The sequence below is a fragment of the Canis lupus genome, chromosome 6 (assembly GCF_011100685.1).
Source record: "Canis lupus familiaris isolate Mischka breed German Shepherd chromosome 6, alternate assembly UU_Cfam_GSD_1.0, whole genome shotgun sequence".
In the NCBI taxonomy this organism is placed as follows: domain Eukaryota; kingdom Metazoa; phylum Chordata; class Mammalia; order Carnivora; family Canidae; genus Canis; species Canis lupus.
Genome location: NC_049227.1, coordinates 62,620,530 through 62,642,991, shown reverse-complemented (window position 1 = coordinate 62,642,991; position 22,462 = coordinate 62,620,530). Strand labels below are relative to the sequence as shown.

At 34.7% G+C, this 22,462-nt stretch overlaps 1 protein-coding gene across 5 annotated transcripts in view; it reads right to left on the bottom strand.

The window, feature by feature from the left end:
* The window catches only part of COL24A1 (collagen type XXIV alpha 1 chain), a 387,148-nt gene that overhangs the window by 217,780 nt on the left and 146,906 nt on the right, over positions 1-22,462 (bottom strand). For all 5 annotated transcript variants that reach the window (XM_038541487.1, XM_038541490.1, XM_038541491.1 and 2 more), the window contains exons 22-25: positions 17,544-17,597; positions 15,955-15,999; positions 9,476-9,529; positions 6,209-6,253 (exon numbers count right to left, since the gene is read on the bottom strand). In XM_038541487.1, the coding sequence (XP_038397415.1) occupies positions 6,209-6,253; positions 9,476-9,529; positions 15,955-15,999; positions 17,544-17,597 (198 nt within the window). The remainder of the gene's footprint in view (positions 1-6,208; positions 6,254-9,475; positions 9,530-15,954; positions 16,000-17,543; positions 17,598-22,462) is intronic.

Sequence of the window (22,462 nt, the reverse complement as noted above, 5' to 3'; positions counted from 1 at the left end):
CAAAATAAAAAAGCTTCTGCACAGCAAAGGAAACAATCAACAAATCTAAATAACAACTTACTGACTGAGAGAAGATATTTGCAAATGACATAGCTGATAAAGGGTTAGTATCCAAAAATATATAAATAACTTATACAACTAAACACCAAAAAACCCCAAATTATCCAATTTAAAAGTTGGCAGAAGAGGGACAGTGGTTAAGCGTCTGCCTTTGGCTTAGGGAGTAATCCTGGAGACCCGGGATCGAGTCCCACATTGGGCTCCCTGCACGGAGCCTGCTTCTCCCTCTGCCTCTCTTTCTTTCTTTCTCTGTGTCTCTCATGAATAAATAAATAAAATCTTTTTAAAAAAATGGGCAGAAGACATGAATAAACATTCCTCCAAAGAAGACATGCAGATGGCCAATAGAGGCATGAAAAGATGCTCAACATTACTCATCATCAGGGAAATGCAAATCAAAATTAGAATGAGATAGTACCCCATACCTGTCAGAATGGTTAAAATAAAAAAGGCAAAAAACAAGTGTTGCTGAGGATGTGGAGAAAAAAGAATCCTCATGCACTGTTGGTGAGACTGTGAACAAGTGCAGCTACCATGGAAGACAGTACGGAGGGCCTTCAAAAAATTAAATTTAGAACTACCCTACAATCCCAGGTAGGGTACTAGGTATTCATCCAAAGAATACAAAAACACTAATTCGAAAGGATGTATGAACCCTGTGTTAACTGCAGCATTAACTACAATAGCCAAATTATGGAAGCCACCTACATGTCCACTGACAGATGAATGGATAAATTAGAGGTGATATATATTATATATTTAATGGAATATTACTCAGCCATAAAAAAGAATATCTTGCCATTTGCAACAATATGGAAAGAGAGAATTATGCTAAGTGAAATCAGTCAGTCAGAGAGAGACAAATGCCATATCACTTCATTCATATGTGCACTTTAAGAAACAAAACAAATAACAAAGGGGGGGAGGAGAGACAGACCAGAGACAGACTCTTAACTATAGGGAACAATCAGATGGCTACCAGATGGGAGGTCAGTGTGGGATAGGTGAAGTAAGTGAAGGGGAGAAGGGATATATTTATCTTGATGAGCATTGAGGAATATATGGAACTCCTGAGTCAGTCTATTGTACATCTGAAACTAATATAACACTGTATGTTAACTATACTGGAATGATAATAGAAGTGAATAAAATAAAGTAAATAAAATATAATAAAAATAAAATAATAAAGATAAAATAAATAAAATTAAAAATAAAATATAAAATAAAGAGAACAAGATAATTAGCCAATTGATTTTAGAAGTACATAAAAAATAAAGAGAGGAACTGATGATTTATGATGCAGATAAAAGAACCTTGAACAGGAAGTAGAAAATCCAAATATGAAATCAAGATCCACTGCTTACTAACTGTATGAATTTGAACACATCAAGTAACTTGAGTAAATTTCAATTTCCTCACTTTCAGAATGTCAATAAGCTTTATCTTACTAGAGTTGTTTCAAGATTAAATGAAATAACAGTTCTTCCATAAATAGATTCCTTCTTTTCATTTCCACCTCTGACTCCACCTCTATTTGGTCTTGAAGGAACTAGCTATAATCCTACTTAGAATCAGCCATCAGAAGCTCTATAATTCTAAAGGTTTTGTAATGAGAAGTGGAATACCTGATTTTGAGGATTATCCATGGCCTTTCCTCTTCCTCTTCCTTTCTGCTCATCAGTCATTTACTATACACTAGCACACCAGAGGGCAGGCAGAAAAACAGAGAGGACACAGTAGATCGCTTATGAAATTTTGCTAAATTGATAAATTCAGGAATAAATGATATAAAATCAAGTAGCTGAGTTATATTTTAAAAGGTAAATCAATATGGCCAGACCATAGGACACTCTTAATAATCCCTTCAGGTGGACAGGAAGTTGCAACTGAAACTTAATGTAGTCACTTTACGAAAAAAAAAAAATTCCAAATTTTATAATCAAAAGAAACCAGAAAAGAATCCTGGAGGTCATTGCCACTCATTTTCCAAAGACATCCCGGTTTCTCGCTACAGGGAAAAGCTTACATGGTTTTGAATATCTGAGCCATAAAGGAAATAGAGGTTGTTATCCCCTTCATGAAAAAGGTTGTGGAGCCATTGGCTCTAAAATATTGAATCTAGTTCCATTTGCTATAACAGCAGGAAGACATAATGAAATTGGAGGAGAGCCAGAGAAAAGAAGCCAAATTGGCAGGTGAGAGGAAGACGAGGAACATTTAAATTCTTAGAAAAGAGTCCTAGATTCTTAGAATTGGAATTATCCTTAGATATCATATATACTAATTCCTTATGTGTCCAGAATATTCCTGATAAATCATAAATAGTTTAGTTATCAAAGACCTATTATATGCTGGGGACTGACTAGAATCCTTCCTCTTTTTTTGCAGCCCATGTTCAAATTATCACCTCAAATATATCTCGTATGCATCCACTTCTCTTATATCCACTGCCATCACCTTGGCCCAAGTCATCCTTCTTTCTCATTTAGGCTATGACAATAGCATTCTAACTGGTTACCCTCTTCTGCTCTGCTCCTCATAACCATGTTCCAACTTCCCAATCCATTGCCACTAGTGTGACTATAAAACACAAATTAAATCATGTCATTGGCTTACATAGAATACTTCAATGATTTTCCATCTACTTCAGGATCAAGTCCAAAGTAATAAACATGGCCCTGAAAGATTTGGCTTCTGCCTCCTTTACTAATAGCCCCTCACTATGCTTTTTCCCTTGGCTCACGAAGTTCTATCCATACTGGCTTTCTTTCAGTTCCTAAAACAGCCAAATGCTTTTCCATATAATAATAACCACCACCACCACCATTACAGATAACATTTCCCAGGTTTTTACTATGTGATTGGCTCTGTGCTAAGTGCTCTAAGTGCTTTGCCCTGTTTAATCCTCACAAGAAATTCCATGAAGTTATTATTTTCACGCTTTTATTGTTGAGAAAACAAATATTTAGAGAAATTTCTCTAAAGCAAAGTTAAGTCCAAAGTTGGAAAGTCTGTTATGTTGCATATTCCAGGAATGTTCTTTCTCCCCACTCTTCCCTAGCTAGATCATACTATGCTTCATGGTTACAAATCACATATTGTTTCCTCAAAGCAGACTTCTCTCATTTTCTGATCTAAATTTGGCACATCTATCAGAGTCCCTTAAACTTTTCCTTTATAGAATATAACACAGTTTATGAACATGTATTTCTTTATGCAGTTATTTAGAAGGTGTAGAATTACTCCATGGGAGAGTCTGAGCATTAGAAATTTTATTAAAATATTTTGCCAACAAAAAAAGCTGCTCTCTTATAATGTCTATCCACTGATCCTAATTCTGCTCTCTTGACCAATACTAAAAAATTAGATTCTTTTCTCTTTTATACCTCTTCAAAATACTTTCAGCAGGAAAGTTAAAGACCGAGAGGACTGGCAATTAGGTGGGATAATTTCAGGTTTATTCATAAAAAGTAGAATGCTAGAATGAAAAGGATGAGGGGCATCTTTTGGAATTATAGATGTTTTTAGGGCACATTTATAAAAATTAATTATTTGTCTACAATAAATGAATGTAAAAAGTATAGAGACATGAGATATAGATGGGGTTTCTGTGCTTGGCATGCTGTATCACAAACTAGGTTCTAATTTGTATAGATCTAGAAGGAAACAAAACTGGAGGAGGTCCAGTTAAAGGCAATTAAAAGACTATGAAAGATTGGGAAAAGCAAAACCTAGCTATGCAATTTCAACTAACCTTAGATATCTCAAAATTACAATACTGATGTCAGAAAGTACAATCATATCTTACCATATTATGAGTTTTGTTTTAACAGAACTGTGGATTGGATGAACCATATTTCTAAGATTTTGAAATTAGTAAGATAAAATAAAAGCTGGGAATTACCAAGAGCTGAAAGCAAATACTCTTTAGGCATTTTATATATTTTAATTAACTCAATATAGTCACTAAAGTTTTTTGTTTTAAAGTCTATCTCCTATCCTTAATGAGAAAGATGAAACATCAAAGATGCAAAGGTCCTTTTGTTTGATAAGATATTTGGTGTTTAAAATCTCTCTATAACTTGTAGTCCAAGTGGCTATTAGAAAATAAATTAAGTGACTTGATGGTAGGGGATCCTTTCACAAAGTATATGTGTATTAAATCACCACGGGTGACTGGGTGGCTCAGTTGGTTAAGCCTCTGCCTTTGGCTTAGGTCATGACCTCAGGGTCCTCGGATCAAGCCCCACATTGGGGCTCAACAGGGAGCCTGTTTCTCCCTCTGCCTGCCACTCCCCCTGCTCCAATTCTCTCTCTCTCTGTGACAAATAAATAAAATCTTTTAAAAAAATCATCACATACACTTTAAATATCTTATAACTTTGTCAATTATACTGCTATAAAGCCAGAATATGACACTTTGAGATTTAGATTTTGAGTTTCGATCTCTAGGTTTAAATCTCAGTCTGTAATTTATTAGTTATGCAACTTCGAACAAATTCCTTACTGAGCTTCAGTTTCCTCAGTTCAAAAACTATAATAACAAAATGTGTCTTTTTTTTTTTTTCAAAATGTATCTTTTAAAATTGTTTGAGAATTAAATGCAATGCTGCAATGTTAAACATCCCTTTGTCTTATGTCTGGCACATAGCAAATGCTCAATAAATGTTAATTTCCCTCTAATAATAGAAATCCACTATCTGCCGAGGCACTTCCTCTTTAGACAGCACTCACTGGCAATGGGTTCTTATACTGTCTGGACCTATTCCAACACTACTAAGTAAATAACACTTAGAAGTATAATATATCATGTTTTATTAAGGAAAGATGCGCTTGGGGTGCCTAAGTGGCACAATAGGTTAAAGATCTGACTCTTGGTTTCAGCTCAGGTTGTGATCTCAGGTCTGATGATCTCTGGCTCTGGGCTCAGCATGAAGTCGGCTTCAGATTCTCTGTCCCTTTTCCTCTACCCCTCCTGCTTATGCCTTGCTCACTCTTTCTCAAATAAATAAATAAATCTTTAAAAAAGAAAAAAAGGATGCTCTTCATTGGTATTTTAGCTTTGGCTATTAATTCTAGTTTATACATATTTCTTAGCAATTTGTCACTCAAACATAGAACTTAATTACTTTGAATGACCTTAGAGAAATGCGAGTTACAATTATATCAAAAGTCTTGAATAATCTAATTGATGTAAATGTTCCACTGAAATTACCTTTCTCAGTAAAAACAAGAACAAAAAATTCTTCTTCTAGTTATTAAGGATTAATTGGTATGGCAATGATCTTTTAAGATTAAATGAATCCTCTCCTATTTTTATTAAGAACTAATGACAAAAATAAGACTATCAGAAATATATTGCTATTTTATCACAAGGCCAGGAAATATGATTGTTTAATTACTTAAGATTGTAAAATAATCTTTTAGAAAAGTTGTTTTTAAGTCATGAGATAGTTTAGAGGTAATAGAATGTGTTCATTTAACCTATTAAATGGTACTATTTGCTTTATGATAACCCAGCACACTTTGTAAATAAATTTACCTATCTTGCATTAATGCAATTTTCCACTTTGTATATGTCATATGGGTTCATTTGTTAGAAAATATTTTAGCTGGCTTTCCCTAGTACAGGAAATAAAATTACTTATATCTGATTCAAACACAACATAAAGCATCCTACTTCCATAGAAATGTAAACTTCAACAAATCAAACTTTTTTGAGTAAAGAAATTACAATATGCTAATACTTTACTTCTTAGTTTATCTTTCAAACCTGAAGAAAAATATTTTCAAGCTTAAAAGCTTACTGTTTTATGGCTTGGTAAGTTGTAATTTTTTAATAATGAAAAATGTTAAGGTCAAATTTAGATTGAAATGATCAGAACTAAAATTAAAGACCAAATATTAGAAATAAGAATGCTCCTGAGATTATAAATGTAATTTATTTTGGACAAAAATATCAGTAACTGTATTTCCTCTTAGTTCTCTTGTACAGTAGGTTTTATTTGTCATATCACAAATGACTTTAAATTTGTAGGAGCTAAGCATTTTTTGTACGGAATTTTATTAAGCACAAATCATGGTTAATATGACTTCTAGACGTGCTTACAGATGATGGTAAAAATAAAAGAGCATAAGATAAGCTTACTGTTTCACCAATCTTTCCAATGTTTCCTTGATCTCCAACTTCTCCCTGTTAATAAAAAATAGAAAGCTGTAAAAATGGTTATTTTCCAAATAAGATCACTCATGACATTGCTTCCATTTTCATTTAATGTGATTAGTCAAATCCATAAAAAAAATGCACAGAGAACTTCAGTTATTCAAAACTGAGGAACACAGTCTTTCCAGTATTTCCTTACGTTACATTCTTCTATTTATGATTTTAATCACTTTTAAAACATTTTCGCAAATAAAATTTTAAACACGAAATATTCAGACATACTCTGTAAAAGGCAGAATGGTAGGTGCTGCAGAAGGTATTAAGAAGAATAAAAATAAAAGAAAGACTTTGCCCACAGGAATGCTCTATTTGTTTCAGGAGAAAAGATCTCACACTGCTGAGCAGAACAGAATACCTGTAGTAGGTTTAAGCGGTAAGGGAGCTCATAGGAGCATGCGTGCTGTGGGCTGGTACAGCCAGAGTTGGCTTCCCTGGGGAAGTCATGTATGCTCATAACATTACCACAGTCTATAGTCCATGATGCTCTGAAAACTCAATTTTTCAAAACTTGTCTGGTGGCAAACTTGACCTAACCTGAATTTATTTGGCAGCAACACTTTATCTGACCTGAGAGGCGATTTATACTCCTGTTTATTTTAATTAATCTGAACATCCTTCTATTTCACCACAGAAATATTAGCATTTCTAATTACACTGTGCTGTCCCATAGCCAGCTGGCGGCATTAGGTAAACTGTAATATATTCATCATACTATCTTTTGAAAATCCAAACATCGATGATTTCAAGTAATAGCTTATGAAACTGTATTTGAGTTGGGCTTTGAAGAATGGGTGAGATTTCACCAATGATGAGAAAGGTCCATTTTCGGTGTTGAGGAATGGCATCAGTGAAGGCTGAACAAAGTCATGGATTAATGAAAGGTATAAGATTAAGTTCATGGTACCACGCAGAGTTAACCTGACAAGGGTGTATGTTCTATATACGGAAAGAGGAAATTTAACCATCAATTGCTATTTAAAAATTAATTAAAATTAAACCATCCATTGCTATCTGAAACATTAAATTAAAAATTTAAATGCTATTCAAAAATTAAAATTATTTATTATTAAATTGCTACTTAAAAATAAATTTAAAATTAATTAAAATTAAAGCATCAATTGCTATTTTTAAAAAATTAGTAATTAAATCTCAGGATGAAATAGTAAATTGCTAAACAGCACTGAACAATATTGTAGCCACTAATAACGTATACATAGCTACTGAGCATTTGAAACTGGCTGATGTGAACTGAAATGTGATGCAAATATAAAATACACAGTAGATTTCAAAGACTCTATACCAAAAAAGAATATAAAATATCTCATTAATAATTTTAATATTGATCACATGTTGAAATGATGATATTTTCATATTTTGGGTTACATAAACGTATTACTAAAATTAATATCATTTGTCTCTTTTCATGTTTTTCTGTGGCTCACATCTGTGATTTATATTATATACTCTACTGGATAGTGCTGATTTTAAGCACTGATACCTAATATTCATATGAGTAATCAATTTGAAATAAACTTTTAAAGACTACACAAGTTTTTGTTTCAATTTCTGTATGCTTTTAGATATACAATAAAGAATGAAGCATTTTGGTTTGTAAATCCTAGTTTTTGACTGACAATTCACTAGACAGCTCTTGTAGAAAATTTGTGACAGAATAATATACAGATTATTAATTTTCTTGTATTTCTCCCTCTTTACCCAATACCCCTCTCAGGTTCCAAGGGAGAGGGACCGTTTTTGTGCTTCATAGTCTTAGGGGAGGTTTGTATTAACAGGCAGAAAGCAGAAGTGGCTTGCAGATTACGTGCATTCCTGCCTTAGTTTTCAGGGAGCCTGAAGGTCGGAGGTGAGTTGGTCTTTGAGGGTAACAAGAGAGAGAGGAATATTTCCCCAGGCCTAGGAAGAGAACAGAGATCCTAGGGTTCTGTAAAAGGTGGTGTGACCCTTAACCAACTCCCAAGTGCTCCCCCCAGGAATGCCAGGTTCCCCCAAGGGAATGCCTGGTTCTAGTGAACAGCTGTATGATACACCAAGACTAAAATCTCGGACAAATACAAGGAGTTGATGATTAAAGAACTCCTTCATCTCCTGGGTAACAAAGACCCCCCTAAATGCTGGTGTGATTCTACTAAGGAGACAGGATGTCACTATGGCTAAGATTCAGTTTCTTGGCAGTTTGACTAGATGGTAGCTCACAGGTGGACTTTTTAGAGCTATTTGGCAGTACAGGGATTAATCTCGGTCACGGAGAATTAACTTTTCTGTTTATAAATATCATGTTTCCATTTCCAGGTCTAACTTGAAGGTCACGTACACATATTCCCCCAGGATGACTACAGCCACAGAGAGACAGGCTGACACATTAGAAAATATTTTAGCTCATATCTCTTTATTAATTGACCTCAAAAAATACTGTCTTTCCCTTAGATCCTAGTATCACAAAAATAGTTTAATATAAATTAATTGTAACTTTAAGGAATCTAGCTACAATGCTGTAAAGCTTTTCAATTTTTCCTTAGGTTTTAAGTTTGTATAAATCAGCAATTCTTATAAACTAGTAACTAGTTTTCTTTAGACCTTAGTGTTGTACATACAAAACCACTGCATTATTTTATATTTGTTGGTGTTAAAAAGTCATACAAAACTTAGAAACAAGGCAAAAATGTAGGTGCCACATTCTTTCAATGACATAAAGTGGTAAAGGCCACCTAGTGATTTTCTAGAAATGTACTTAGAATCACTACACAATTGCTTAAAGGACTCAGACTTGATGAAGATATATAAAATCTATATCTATATATAGTGAAGTTCTATTAACTTACAGATTTATGTCCAGTGAAATGGATAGCCCCCCAAATTATGGTTTATTCTCCTATATCTAACCACAAATCTCAATAATTCTTTATTAAACTGTATATCTATCCAAATAAGGATATAGATAGATATAAACACAGTCACAGTTATAGATATTTATAGACTCAGATATACAGATGTGGATATAAAGATACATAACTTCTCAAATGCTAGTTGAGCCAGTTTTAACATATTACTGGTTCCCTCACTAATAAGTTGAAAAAAATCTTAGACAGATGTTCATTTTATATTTTTGTGACAGTCATAATTTTATCTTTTTGAAAACTATACTTTGTAACTGCTAAGTATCAGGTACTTTACCTTTAAGCCTTCTGGTCCTGGTTCACCTGCATACCCCTTTTGACCTGGTTTTCCCTAGAAGAAAACAGAAAAAAAAGAGATATGTTTAATCATATGTTTTCGGAAATTACCAAACATTTATGAGATTCAGACCATTCTATGAAATAAAGCACTTCAAAATTATTTGATAAGTGTATTTTAGCATCCCCATTAGTATTCATTCTACAGTCTTTAACTGTCTACTATGTGCCCCGCACAGTTATAGGGGTTGAGGAATGAAGAATACACTAAGCATATCTGCCTTCATAGAGTTTACATTCTAATGAGGATGATAAAATTCAAAAAAAAAGTAAATATATAGTATTTACGTACTGTTAAATGTAAAGGACATAGAGTTAAGCAAGGAAGGGAGACATAAACTGTTGTGAGAGTTTTGTTGAAATTTTTTATAAGATTGCCAAGGAAGATTTTTCACAACAGGTTTGCCGCCAGAACACAGGTGTTGTGAAAACCACCGCTAAACCTAAACCAAAACGGGAGGAAAAGACTCATGACTCACATCAATATCGTCATCATCGGACACATAGATTTGGGGAAGTCTACCACTACTGGCCATCTGATCTACAAATGTGGTGGGATCGACAAAAGAACTACCAAAAAATTTGAGAAGGAGGCTGCTGAGATGGGAAAAGGCTCCTTCAAGTATGCCTGGGTCTTGGATAAACTGAAAGCTGAATGTCAACATGGTATCACCATTGATATCTCCCTGTGGAAATTCGAGACCAGCAGGTATTATGTGACCATCATTGATGCCCCAGGACACAGAGACTTTATCAAAAACATGATTATAGGCACATCTCACGCTGACTGTGCTGTCCTGATTGTCACTGCTGGTGTTGGTGAATTTGAAGCAGGTATTTCCAAGAATGGGCAGACCTGTGAGCATGTCCTTCTGGCTTACACACTGGGTGTAAAATAACTAATTGTTGGTGTTAACACAATGGATTCTACTGAGCCACCCTACAGCCAGAAGAGATATGAGGAAATCGTTAAGGAAGTCAGCACCTACATTAAGAAAATTGGCTACAACCCTAACACAGTAGCATTTGTGCCAATTTCTGGTTGGAATGGTGACAACATGCTGGAGCCAAGTGCTAACATGCCTTGGTTCAAGGGATGGAAAGTCACCTGTAAAGATAGGAATGCCCGTGGAACCATACTGCTTGAAGCTCTGGATTGCATTTTGCCACCAACTCGTCCAACTGATAAGCCCTTGCATCTGCCTCTCCAGGACATCTACAAAATTGGTAGTATTGGTACTGTCCCAGGGGGCCGAGTGGAGACTGGTGTTCTTAAGCCTGGCATGGTGGTCACCTTTGCTCCAATGTTACAATGTCTGTTGAAATGCACCATGAAGATTTGAGTGAGGCTCTTCCTGGGGACAATGTGGGCTTCAGGGTCAAGAACGTAGCTGTCAAAGATGTTCGTCGTGGCAATGTGGCTGGTGACAGCAAAAATGACCCACCAATGGAAGCAGCTGGCTTCACGGCTCAGGTGATTATCCTGAACCATCCAAGCCAAATCAGTGCTGGATATGCACCTGTGCTGGATTGTCACACAGCTCACATTGCTTGCAAGTTTGCTGAGCTGAAGGAAAGGACAGACGGTTGCTGTGGGTGTCATCAAAGGAGGCAGCTGGAGCTGGCAAGGTCACCAAGTCTGCCCAGAAAGCTCAGAAGGCTAAATGAATATTATTCCCAATACCTGCCACCCCAATCTTAATCAGTGGTGGAAGAACAGTCTCAGAACTGTTTGTGTTAATTGGCCATTTAAGTTTAATAGTAAAAGACTGGTTCATAATAACAGTGTATCGCAAAACCTTCAGAAGGAAAGGAGACTGTTTTGTGGACCATTTGGATTTTTTTTGTGCATGTCTGGCAGTTTTAAGTTATTAGTTTTTAAAAATCAGTACTTTTTAATGGAAACAACTTGACCAAAAATCTGTCACAGAATTTTGAGACCCATTAAAACAAAAGTTTCAGAGAAGGACAAACATTATATGGTCTCATTCATTTGGGGAATATAAAAAATAGTGAAAGGGAATAAAGGGGAAAGGAGAGAAAATGAGTGGGAAATATCAGAGAGGGAGACAGAACGTGAGAGACTCCTAACTCTGGGAAACAAACAAGGGGTGGTGTAAGGGGAAGTGGGGGTGGGGTAGGGTGACTGGGTGATGGGCACTAAGGGGGGCACTTGACGGGATGAGCCCTGAGTGTTATGCTAAATGTTGGCAAATCGAACTCCAATAAAAAAATATACAAAAAAAAATAACAACAACAAAAAAGATTGCCACGGAAGACCTCACTGAGAAGATAGCGTATGAGTAAAGACTTAAAAGGGATAAGTTATATGGTTACCTGAAGAAAGAATATTTCAAGCATAGGAAAAAACATGTGCAAAGGGCCCTGAGGCAAGCATGTGACTGGTCTGTTAAAGAAACCATGAAGAGTCAATGAAGCTGGAGCACAATAAGAAAGGAGAGTAGTAAGAAGATGAGGTCAAAGAAAGGAATGGGGGATGAGAAGCCAGGTCATGTAAGGCCTGAAGGGTTATAGTAAGGGCTTTGCTTTCTACTCTGAATGAAGCAGGAAAACTCAGAAAAGCTTTGAGAAAAGAAGTGTCATTATCTATGTTTTAACAGGACCACTTTAATGCAAGAGTGGAAGCAGGCAGTCCAAAGAGGATTACGATAGTCCAAGTGAAAGATGACAGTGGCATAGACCAAGGTGGTAACAGAAGAGATTGTAAGTAAAACTGTGTATATAATTTGAAGGTAGAGCTTACAGGATTTGCTAACAGGTCATGTGTAGAATGTGAGAGAAAGAGAAGAATCAGGAATAAACTCAATATTTTAATCTGAGTAAGAAATGAAACAAGGAAAAAAAAAAAGAAATGAAACAAGGAAGATTGTAAGAAGAAAGGTTTGGAGGGCAAATTGGGAACTAAATTTAATAAACTGTAGCTTGCTAGTCTTGTTAGATATTCAAAGTAGAGAGATCTAGTGGTAGTTTTACATGTCCAGGGATTCAGAGGGTAGAAAATTCTGGTCTGAACATATGATTTTGGCAATCACCAGCATTCTGATGGTATTTAAAGCCATAAGGCTCGACCTACTCATCTAGGAGTGAGTGTAAACTCAAGTCCACAAACCAAGCCCTGGGGCACTCCAAAACTTTGAATTTGAAGAAATGAGGAAAATAGCAAATTTCCTGCCAGAGATTTAGGAGGAAGATCATGTAAGTGAAGAAAGTGTTTCCAGGAGGAGGATGTGATCCTGTCAAATTCTGAGGCATGCAAGTATTGCGTAATACAAAAATTGAGAAATGACCATTGAATTCAGCAACATGGAAGTCACTGATGACCTTCACAAAGTCATTTGTTTTGGAGTGATATGGACAAGAATGGTTTCAGCAGATAGGATGAGGAGAAAAACGTAAAGTGCATATATTGACGATACTTCTGAGAATTTTTACTGAAAAGGAAAGGGGAAAAAAGGTTAACACCTCGAAGAAAACCTGGGATCAATATGTTTTGTTTTTTGGTTTTTAAACTGGTAGAAATAACAGCATCTTTATTTGCTGATAGGAGGGATCCATTAAAGAAAACAAAATTAAGATGCAGGCAAAAGTGGGAAATAGTTGGATCAATGTTCCTCAGTAGGCAAAAGGATAAGATACATTGTAAACAAGTGGAAGTTTTGACCTTAGCTACAAAAATGACCTGTTCATCCACAATAACAGGAGGGAAGACTTTTTAAATGGCATAGATACAGAGAGGTGGGTAGAAGCAATAGTAGAAACCTGTGGAAGCTCTCCTCTGAATACTTCAATCTTCTCAGGGAACTAGGATGCAAGGTAATGGGCTAAGAATGAGGATTAAAGTGAGTGGATCTGAGAAGAGAGAAAGTGTAAAATAATAATTTGAAAACTAAAAGTAAATGTGTATTGGGGGGTATGTGTGTGGCTCAGACAGTTAAGTCTCTGTCTTTGGCTCAGTTCATGATCTGAAGGTCCTAGGATCAAGCCAGCATTAGAGCAGGGAGTCTGCTTTGCCCTCTGCTCCTTCCCTCCTCATTCTCTTTCTCAAATAAATAAATAAACAAATAAATAAATAAAATCATTTTTAAAAAGTAAATGAGTACGGCAATAGAATTCAGAATGCAATCAAAGGGATAATTTAGTGTTTTGAGGATGACGAAGAAAGATGTGAGGGGTCAGGAGTGAAACAAGAATAACAGAAAGGCAAAAAGGTCAATAGATTAAAATTCCTACTGGGACTGTTGGATTGGTTATTAGAAAGAATGTACTAGAAAGAAAGGAGATTATGGCTGGAGAGTGAGAAGTTTGAAACTGAAAATAATGAGAGGCTGCTATTACTGGTAATGATAAGGTAAATGTTATGACTACAGCAGTTAGTACCTAAAGAGAGTGGAAAATAAGATTACTGAAGGAGAAGAAGTCAAAATCCCAGATATTGGGTAGGTCAATCGTTAGTGTGTGGTTTCTAATATAATTGATATCTGATTATACAAAATTTGATTAAGGAAATCACTATGTCTCAACATGTGTGACAAATTCAAATCTAAGAGTAAAAAAACTGTGGAGCGCAATTGCCAAATAGAATACTAATTTATAATACCTACCAGGTATTATTGGTTTGGATTTTATTATTCCTATCCATTAATAGATATTCTTATTTTTCTTTCTTAAAACAAAACGAAACAATCCTCTAGCTTTCATTGTATTTTGACTGCATACAAAAACTTTAGCAACTTTAAAATTATATTTAGGACTTCTAACAAAAAATTGTTCTAACTTTTACCTCTGCCTTGCTTGAAATTGTTAGTGGTTTCTTAGCAAGCACAAAGTAAAGCAAAGAATCAAAAATCATCCCATTATTGTTAAATATCAATTGTTCTCTAATCAATTTGCAGAGACGCCAGAAGAAATGTAATTAAGAGTCTAAATTATTAGATTTATCTATGATATTTACAAAAAAATTTAAAATAATACACTATTCACATTGTTTTAGAAAAAGAATATTTCTTTCATCTTTAATAATGTAATACTTAAGCATTACAGTATATTAAGTAATAGTTATACAGTAATAGTTATACATCATATCTACATTATGGAAGGAAAATCACTGAAATCTGTATCAGCATATTTATTATCTCTTTAAAGTCAAGAAATTCAGAGCACCAGTGCTGGAGTCATCACTTCTGGCCCTGTTTAAGTTTTGCCATATTAGGTTTACCCTGAGCATGTAATAGTAAAGCCTTATTTTAATATCTTAAAACTGTGGACAATATCTTGCAGGGTTGTTTTCAGGGTTAGAGATGATTCGTGTGACATACTTAGAGCAATACTAGGTTTAAATTGATCTTCAACCATTAGTAGCAACAATAGTAATAAATATTAAGGCTGAGTTGATAAGGGGCAAACACGGTTCTCTGTTTTCTAGAGGAGCAAATTTTAAACGAGATCAATTATACTGGGCTCAAATAACAATAGTCTTTCTGTTATATAACTTACCTTATACAAAATGAAATAAAGATTCTTTTTCTTTCAATGGGATAGTGTATACATGTTAGTGAGGTAAAGGTGCAAAAGAAAGAATTACTGTTTCCATAAATGCAAAAATGTTTTAAGAACCTGCATGCTACGATGTTCTCAAGGAAAAAGAATGAGATGGATTCATGTGAGTCTAATGATGTCTCTTAAAATAAACGTGATACACACACCTTTATTATTTCATAATAATGTAAGGTTTGGTCGTGCATGCCCAAATTCTTAAAGAACATGTTTTCAGAACTTGAAAACAGGTAATTCATATATCACCACACAATATTATATGAAGGAAAGGCTGACAGAAAATACTTCCTATTTAGTTTCCATAATTTTGTTGGCATACTCAGAAAAGAAGATTCTCAGAATATCACTAAAATGGCTAAAGTGTTTAGCTTTCTTTCTTTCTTTTTTTTTTTTTTAGATTTATTTTTCTATTCATGAGAGACACAAGAGAGAGTCAGAAACATAGGGAGAGGGAGAGGGAGAAGCAGGCTCCCTGTAGAGAGCCTGATGTGGGACTCGATCCCAGGATCTAGGATCACACCCTGAGCCGAGGGCAGATGCTCAACCACTGAGCCACCCAGGCATCCCGGTATTTAGCTTTCTATTACATTTTGAGAAACTTTATAAATAATTAGCACAAATTACTAAGACCATAAAACCACTAAAGCAACAAGCAAAAATACAGTAGACATATCATTTAAAATATCCCTGGGAAATTCCAGTTATAGGCCTATATTATTTGGAGGGATTATATGTTATAGGCTTTTCTGTCCATTAGTAAAACTTAAAATTTGGTGCTATTAAAAGACATTCACATAAGTTATTTTAAGAGAAGTACTTTTTGAAAAGTATTTACATGATACCTACTCTTGGCCCCAGTTCTCCAAAGGGTCCAATCGGTCCTTCTTCTCCCTTAAAAAATAAAATGAGAATATATCATGGCCTGAAATAGGTATTTATAAAAGTAACTCTTATTCTATTTACTCTGAGATGTGATGAAAATAATGCTGTGACTTTCTTGCATTTTATTATTTTTTTTAAAGATTTTATTTATTTGAGAGAGACTGATCATGAGCAGGGAAGGGACAGAGGGAAAAGCTCCTGCTGAAGAGGGAACCTGACGTGGGCTTGGATCCCAGATCATACTGGAGCCCAAATCAGATGCTTAACCTACCTAGTGACCCAGGTACCCCAACTTTCTTGTATTTTACTGTGCCATCCCGTAACATTTTAGTTTTTTGAGTGATAACCCCACGTCTATCCTAAGGGGGACATGCCCTATTTGACTTTTTTTTTTTTAATTTTTATTTATTTATGATAGTCACAGAGAGAGAGAGAGGCAGAGACACAGGCAGAGGGAGATCAGGCTCCATGCACCGGGAGCCAGATGTGGGATTCGATCCCGGGTCTCCAGGATCGTGCCCCGGGCCAAAGGCAGGCGCCAAACCGCTGCGCCACCCAGGGATCCTATTTGACTATTTTTAAACTGGTAGATGATAAAAGTTATATGTAGAAAATTGAGAATGAATAAGAGTGAAAGTGATGAGGGTATTTACCACAAAATTAGGATATTTGAAGGAGGTTAGTATCTAAAATATATGAACAACTTATACAACTCAACATCAAAAGCCAAAATAATCCAATTAAAAATGGACAGAGGGCCTGAATAGACATTTTTCTGAAGAAGACATACAGATGGTCAACAGACATATGAAAAGATGCTCAGCATCCCTAATCATTAGGAAAATGCAAATCAAATCCAAAACAAAGATTAGGAATCACTGAAATCATATATTAAGGATAACGTTCACCTTCTTGAGCTCAATCTCTCTCTCACACAGAGAGGAACTCAACTAAGTTCTTAATAGATGGAAATCAATATACACTGGTATATTAAAAAATTACTGGTACAGAACATGTTTGCTCTTGGCACATTTTAATACTTCATTCATTCAATAAATATAGATTTGAATCTTAGTTCTGTTTTAAGCCTTAGAGATACAAAGGTATATCAGATCCTACCCAATAGAGTTAATGTCTAGAGATTCTTGACTAGCTTATTGGTTCAATATTCTTGGGGTGAAACCAATTATAATGTCATAAAAGTATAAAATCTTGTGAATTCTTCTAAGGATCAAAAGATGTATCAGTGGACAGATTATAGAGGAACATCAAAAAATAAAGGATTTTTATATATTATTCTCCAAGAAAATTAAAAAGTAATAAATGTTTTTATTGCATTTATTGATAAATTTTCTAAAACATGCTGATTTTTCACCTTTAAATAAAATCCCATTTCCTAACTGCCTGTAAAAAATGGCAACCTGAAATCCTCTATGGAAAAAACTGTCCACACATTAAAGCAATGTTTCTTTAAGCAATAAAATTCCACAGAAATGAAAAAGGGAAAATTTGAACTAAAACAATTACTGACTCATTATTTATTTATTCCATACCTGAAGTCCTTTGAGACCAGGAGGTCCAGGAGGTCCCCTATTTCCAAGGAGTCCCTATAAAAGCAACATAAGTACAAATAATAAAAACTTTACCTCAAAAAAAAAAAAAAAAACCTTTACCTCAATGAATATTCCTCAATCAGCATTAATCTGGAGATGGCCAATACAATTTGGTACCATTCCTTTCCCATTATGAAGTTATCAAAGTAAGGTCAGAGGATAGGTGAGCAGTAAACTCCAAAACATTGGGGAATGTAGGATAAACTATTTTTTTTAAGTATGTTTGTGTTCAAATAATCTGCTCAGTATGTTACTCTTCAGCCACTCAGAAAAGTACTTCTAAATTTAAAGCAATGAGTACAATTGTTAATTTGGTAATAGTACAATAAATATGTAATAGAGTATCCAAAAGTCTAAAAACAGACAGAAGCGACATATTCTGTTTTATTATCTGTTAAGAGACTAGCTTGCAGATGAAAGTAACAATCTGAATGTGATTAGGAATTTCACTATTAAAAAACTCGTTTGTTAAAATGCATGTTGTTAAAAAATCAAATGCTCTCTGAATAAAAATTCATTAAAGTCACTTAAAAATCTTTTTATTTCAGAAAATACCCTATTTATCTATTTAACATGATGACATTTTATTATTCAGTTCTGCTCCCCTAACTATACAATGTGTCAGCAACGTTTTAAGTAAATCTCTTTTAAAAACTAACTTTTGTATTATTGCTTTTAGTGATTCTATAACCATTAAAAGATATTTTCTAATTTTTAAATGTAGAAAATATGCCAAATCGTGAATCTATCCAGGTGGGTTTAATTTTTAGTTCTGGAATGCAGCTGAGCGACAAACTGCACAAGAATCTTGTCTTCACATTACACCTTGCTCTATCATTGCTATATTCTAATACAAAAAAAAAAAAAAAAAAGAAAAACTCTTGGTCAGTTTAACAGTCTATAATATCACAAGGTTATGTATATAATGTTATTCGAGAAACTGACTTAGGCAATAACATTTCGTGCAGCTATCTTATTTTTTTATTGGAAGAGATGGATTAGATTATTGAAATGGGTATATGTTATTTGATGCAAGTTCATCATGCATTTGCAAAAGCATCCTAATTTTACTTAGGGAAACACTTTCTCCTCACTCAGCCTACCTGATTTGAGGGGAGGTGAGTTCATCTCTGCCTAAATTTGAGGGCTGACATGTGACATGTATACCTAAGTCAGTCAGCATATTCTACACCTTTAAAAATAGTGATTGGTTCAGTAATGAGGCAGGAATCCAACTCAGTCTAACTAAAGAAAGTTTTTGCACTACAGTGTAACAACTGGGAGTACCATTAAGGATGATAAAAATCTAAACAGTGGGAAACGATGAAGTGGAGCATGCCTGAGAATGAAATCCATAAATTAATGAAAAGAACAGAAGTAATTGGATTCTAATCATATTATTTGCGGTCTTGAATTTAATTGTTTGGATTCCTAAACTTTTCTTCTATTTATGTAGTCATGTTTATGTTTTCATTACTTACAAATGAAAGAATTCTGATATAAAGATTTCTTTCATTTTAAATTTAAATTCAATTTGTCAACATATAGTATAACACCCAGTGTTCATCACATCAAGTGCCCTCCTTAATGCCCATCACCCAGTTACCCCATCCCCCTTCTACCCACCTTCCCTTCTGCAAACCTTTGTTTGTTTCCCAGAGTCAGGAGTCTGTCATGGTTTGTCTTCCTCTCTAATTTTTTCCCACTCAGTTTCCCCCCTTCCTTTCTGGTTCCTTTCACTATTTCTGATATTCCACATATGAGTGAAACCATATGATAATTCTCTTTCTCCGATTGACTTATTTCAGTCAGCAAATTATCCTCCAGTTCCATCCACATTGATGTAAATGGTAGATATTCATCTTTCTGTTGGCTGAGTAATATTCAATTGTATTTATATACCACATCTTTTTATCCATCATCTGTCAAAGGGCATCTAGGCTCCTTCCACAGTTTGGATATTGTAGACACTGCTGCTATGAACATCGGGGTGCAGGTGTCCCATTGTTTCACTACATCTGTATCTTTGGGGTAAATACTCAGAAAATTGCTGGGTCATACGGTAGCTCTATTTTTAACTTCTTGAGGAACCTAACCTCCTCACTGTTTTCCAGAGTAGCTGCACCAGCTTGCATTCCCAACAACAGTGTAAGAGGGTTCCCCTTTCTCTACATCCTTGCCAACATTTGTTGCTTCCAGGCTTGTTCATTTTAGCACAGCAAGGGAAACAGTCAACAAAACTACAAGAATGGGAGAAGATATTTGCAATGACATATTAGATAAAGGGCTAGTATCCAAGGTACATAAAGAACTTAACAAACTCAACACTCAAAAAACAAACAATTCAGTCAAGAATGGGCAGAAGATATGAAGAGACATTTCTCCAATGTCTCCAATGTCAGAACTACCTATGGCCAACAAGCACATGAAAAAATGCTCCACACATCACTGCCTTTATAGACATGTCTTGCAAGAAGTTGCTGTGGCTGAGTTCAAAAAGGTTACTGCCTGTGTTCTGCTCTTGTATTTTGATGGATTCTTATCTCACATTTAGGTCTTTCATCCACTTTGAGTTTATATTTGTGATATAATAATTTCTAACTCTTTAATATCCAAAATAGTCTTCTTGGTCTCAAAGTGATAGGTTTTAAGTATTTAGACTGATGTAAGATATGGAATCAGATTGTTCTGATATTTAAATTCTATCACAGGACAGCTTATGCTTAATTATTTAATTCATTGTTCATTCATTTTTTCATCCACCATCTATTAATTTCCTCTACGGGTAAGGTCCAATAAACAGCACAGCATTAGGCCCTGGGTATACAAATACAAATAAAATACAGTTCCTATTTTTAATCAATTCATAATTTATTATAGATGATGGCGCTTTAAAATAAAAATTAGTAAATAATTGTAATGGAAATAGAAGTAGAACCAAAGTATAATGGGAACTTAGATGAAAGACAAAAATCTTTTCTGGGAGGGTCATAAATTTTTTATCTTTGCAAATGATTTTGTGCTGAATTTTGATAGGCTACTAAAAATTTATAGCATAAAATAAGCAGACACCAAAAACTTATTAACAACTCCTGGGGCTCAAAGCCATTGATGAATATACAATTTCAGATTATTGTGTATGTGTAAGAAACTGGCTCAGCTCCATATGCAAGATATAACCAGCAGAGGGCTGAGTGATCAAAAACAACAACAACACCACTAGGGTGCCTTATTCTCTCACTGCAGCTATTTACCTGCATGAATGGTACCAATGACCAAGAAATTAAAAATAACTCTCAGGAAGCACATAAACCCTCTTTCCTTTCTCTTCCAAGACCAATTTATAATCTTAGAAAAGTTGTAAAATCTGAATTAAAAAACAAAACAAAACTAGTTATATGCTATTTATAAGAAACACACGTAAAACAAAAATACAGGGAAATTTAAAGTAAAAAAAAGTAGAAAAAGATATTCAAGAGATTCACCAGCCCAAAAAGAGTTGAAATAATTAATGTTAGACATAGTAGACTTTAAAATAAAACAGATTATTAGAATTAAGAGGGTCACTAAATGATAGAAGGCTGTATTCACCAGGAAGAGATTAAAAACTCTTGATGTTTGTGCAACTTATAAATTTCAAATATGAGGTAAAAATGAATAAAAATAAATTGAGAAATCTAGTATTAGAGAGAGAAATTCAACATATCTTTCAGAAATTAGTAGATCTAGCAAATAAAAATCAGTAGGAATAGAGAAGACTGAAATAGCAAAATTACTTGATCTAATGGCCATATATAGAACAATGAATCCTCAAGTTGGAGTTTACAAATTCTTTACAAGCACACATGTAAAATTTGTGAAAATTAACCTCAAGAAAGAAAGGCCATAATTGTCTAACAACAGTATCGATTAAAAAATTGTATATACATAGTGGCTTACTCTATAGCAGTAAAAATAAATAAGCCGTAATTACATGCATCAACCTAGGGTACACAAAAAAGATAAGACTGAATGGCAGGACCAAATCATTGAAGAACTTATGCAGTATAATTCCTTTTGTATGAATTTCCTAAACAAGGAAAACAACAAATACTATGAGAGTGTATACACAGATGCGAAAAAAAGAGAGTGTTTATAAATGCAAGAAGGGAAGAAACAGACATGATTAGTGAGGAACACTCAAGAAGCTTATAAGTCTATTTCTTAATGTTAATATAGTTTTTTCATCATTATTTAAGCTATGCACATGTTTCATATTTGCCATATTAAATATGCAAATTCTCCAGCACAGATCACGTAGATTACATATTAGGTCACAAAAGAAGTCTTAACACATATAATAAAACTGAAATTATATCAACTATTCTTTCTGACCTTAATGAAATGAAACTAGAAATCAAATAGCAGAAGGAAAAAAAAAAAAAAAACAAATAGCAGAAGGAAAACAAAAAAGGTCACAAATAGGAGGAAATTAAATAACACTCTTGAATGTGGGAAACAGGCCTGCTGTATCATAAATAGATCTAAGAAAAGAGGCCGTTAATACACGATCCTGAGAGGGGCACCTGGGTGGCTCAGTCAAGTATCTGCCTTCAGCTCAGGTCATGATCCTGGGCTCCTGGGATCAAGTCCCTGCTGAGCAGGGAGCCGGCTTCTCTTTCTCCCTCTGCTGCTTCCCCTGTTTGTGCTCTCCCTCTGTCTCTCTCTCTCTCTCTCAAATAAATAAATAAAATCTTTAAAAAATATATATGATCCTGAAAAATGCATCCCATGATGTGACAAAGAGATACAGAAGAGCAGTAAGTCCTGAACGCAAGATGCAACCAACTAGAACACCAGAGTGGACTATTCATCATACT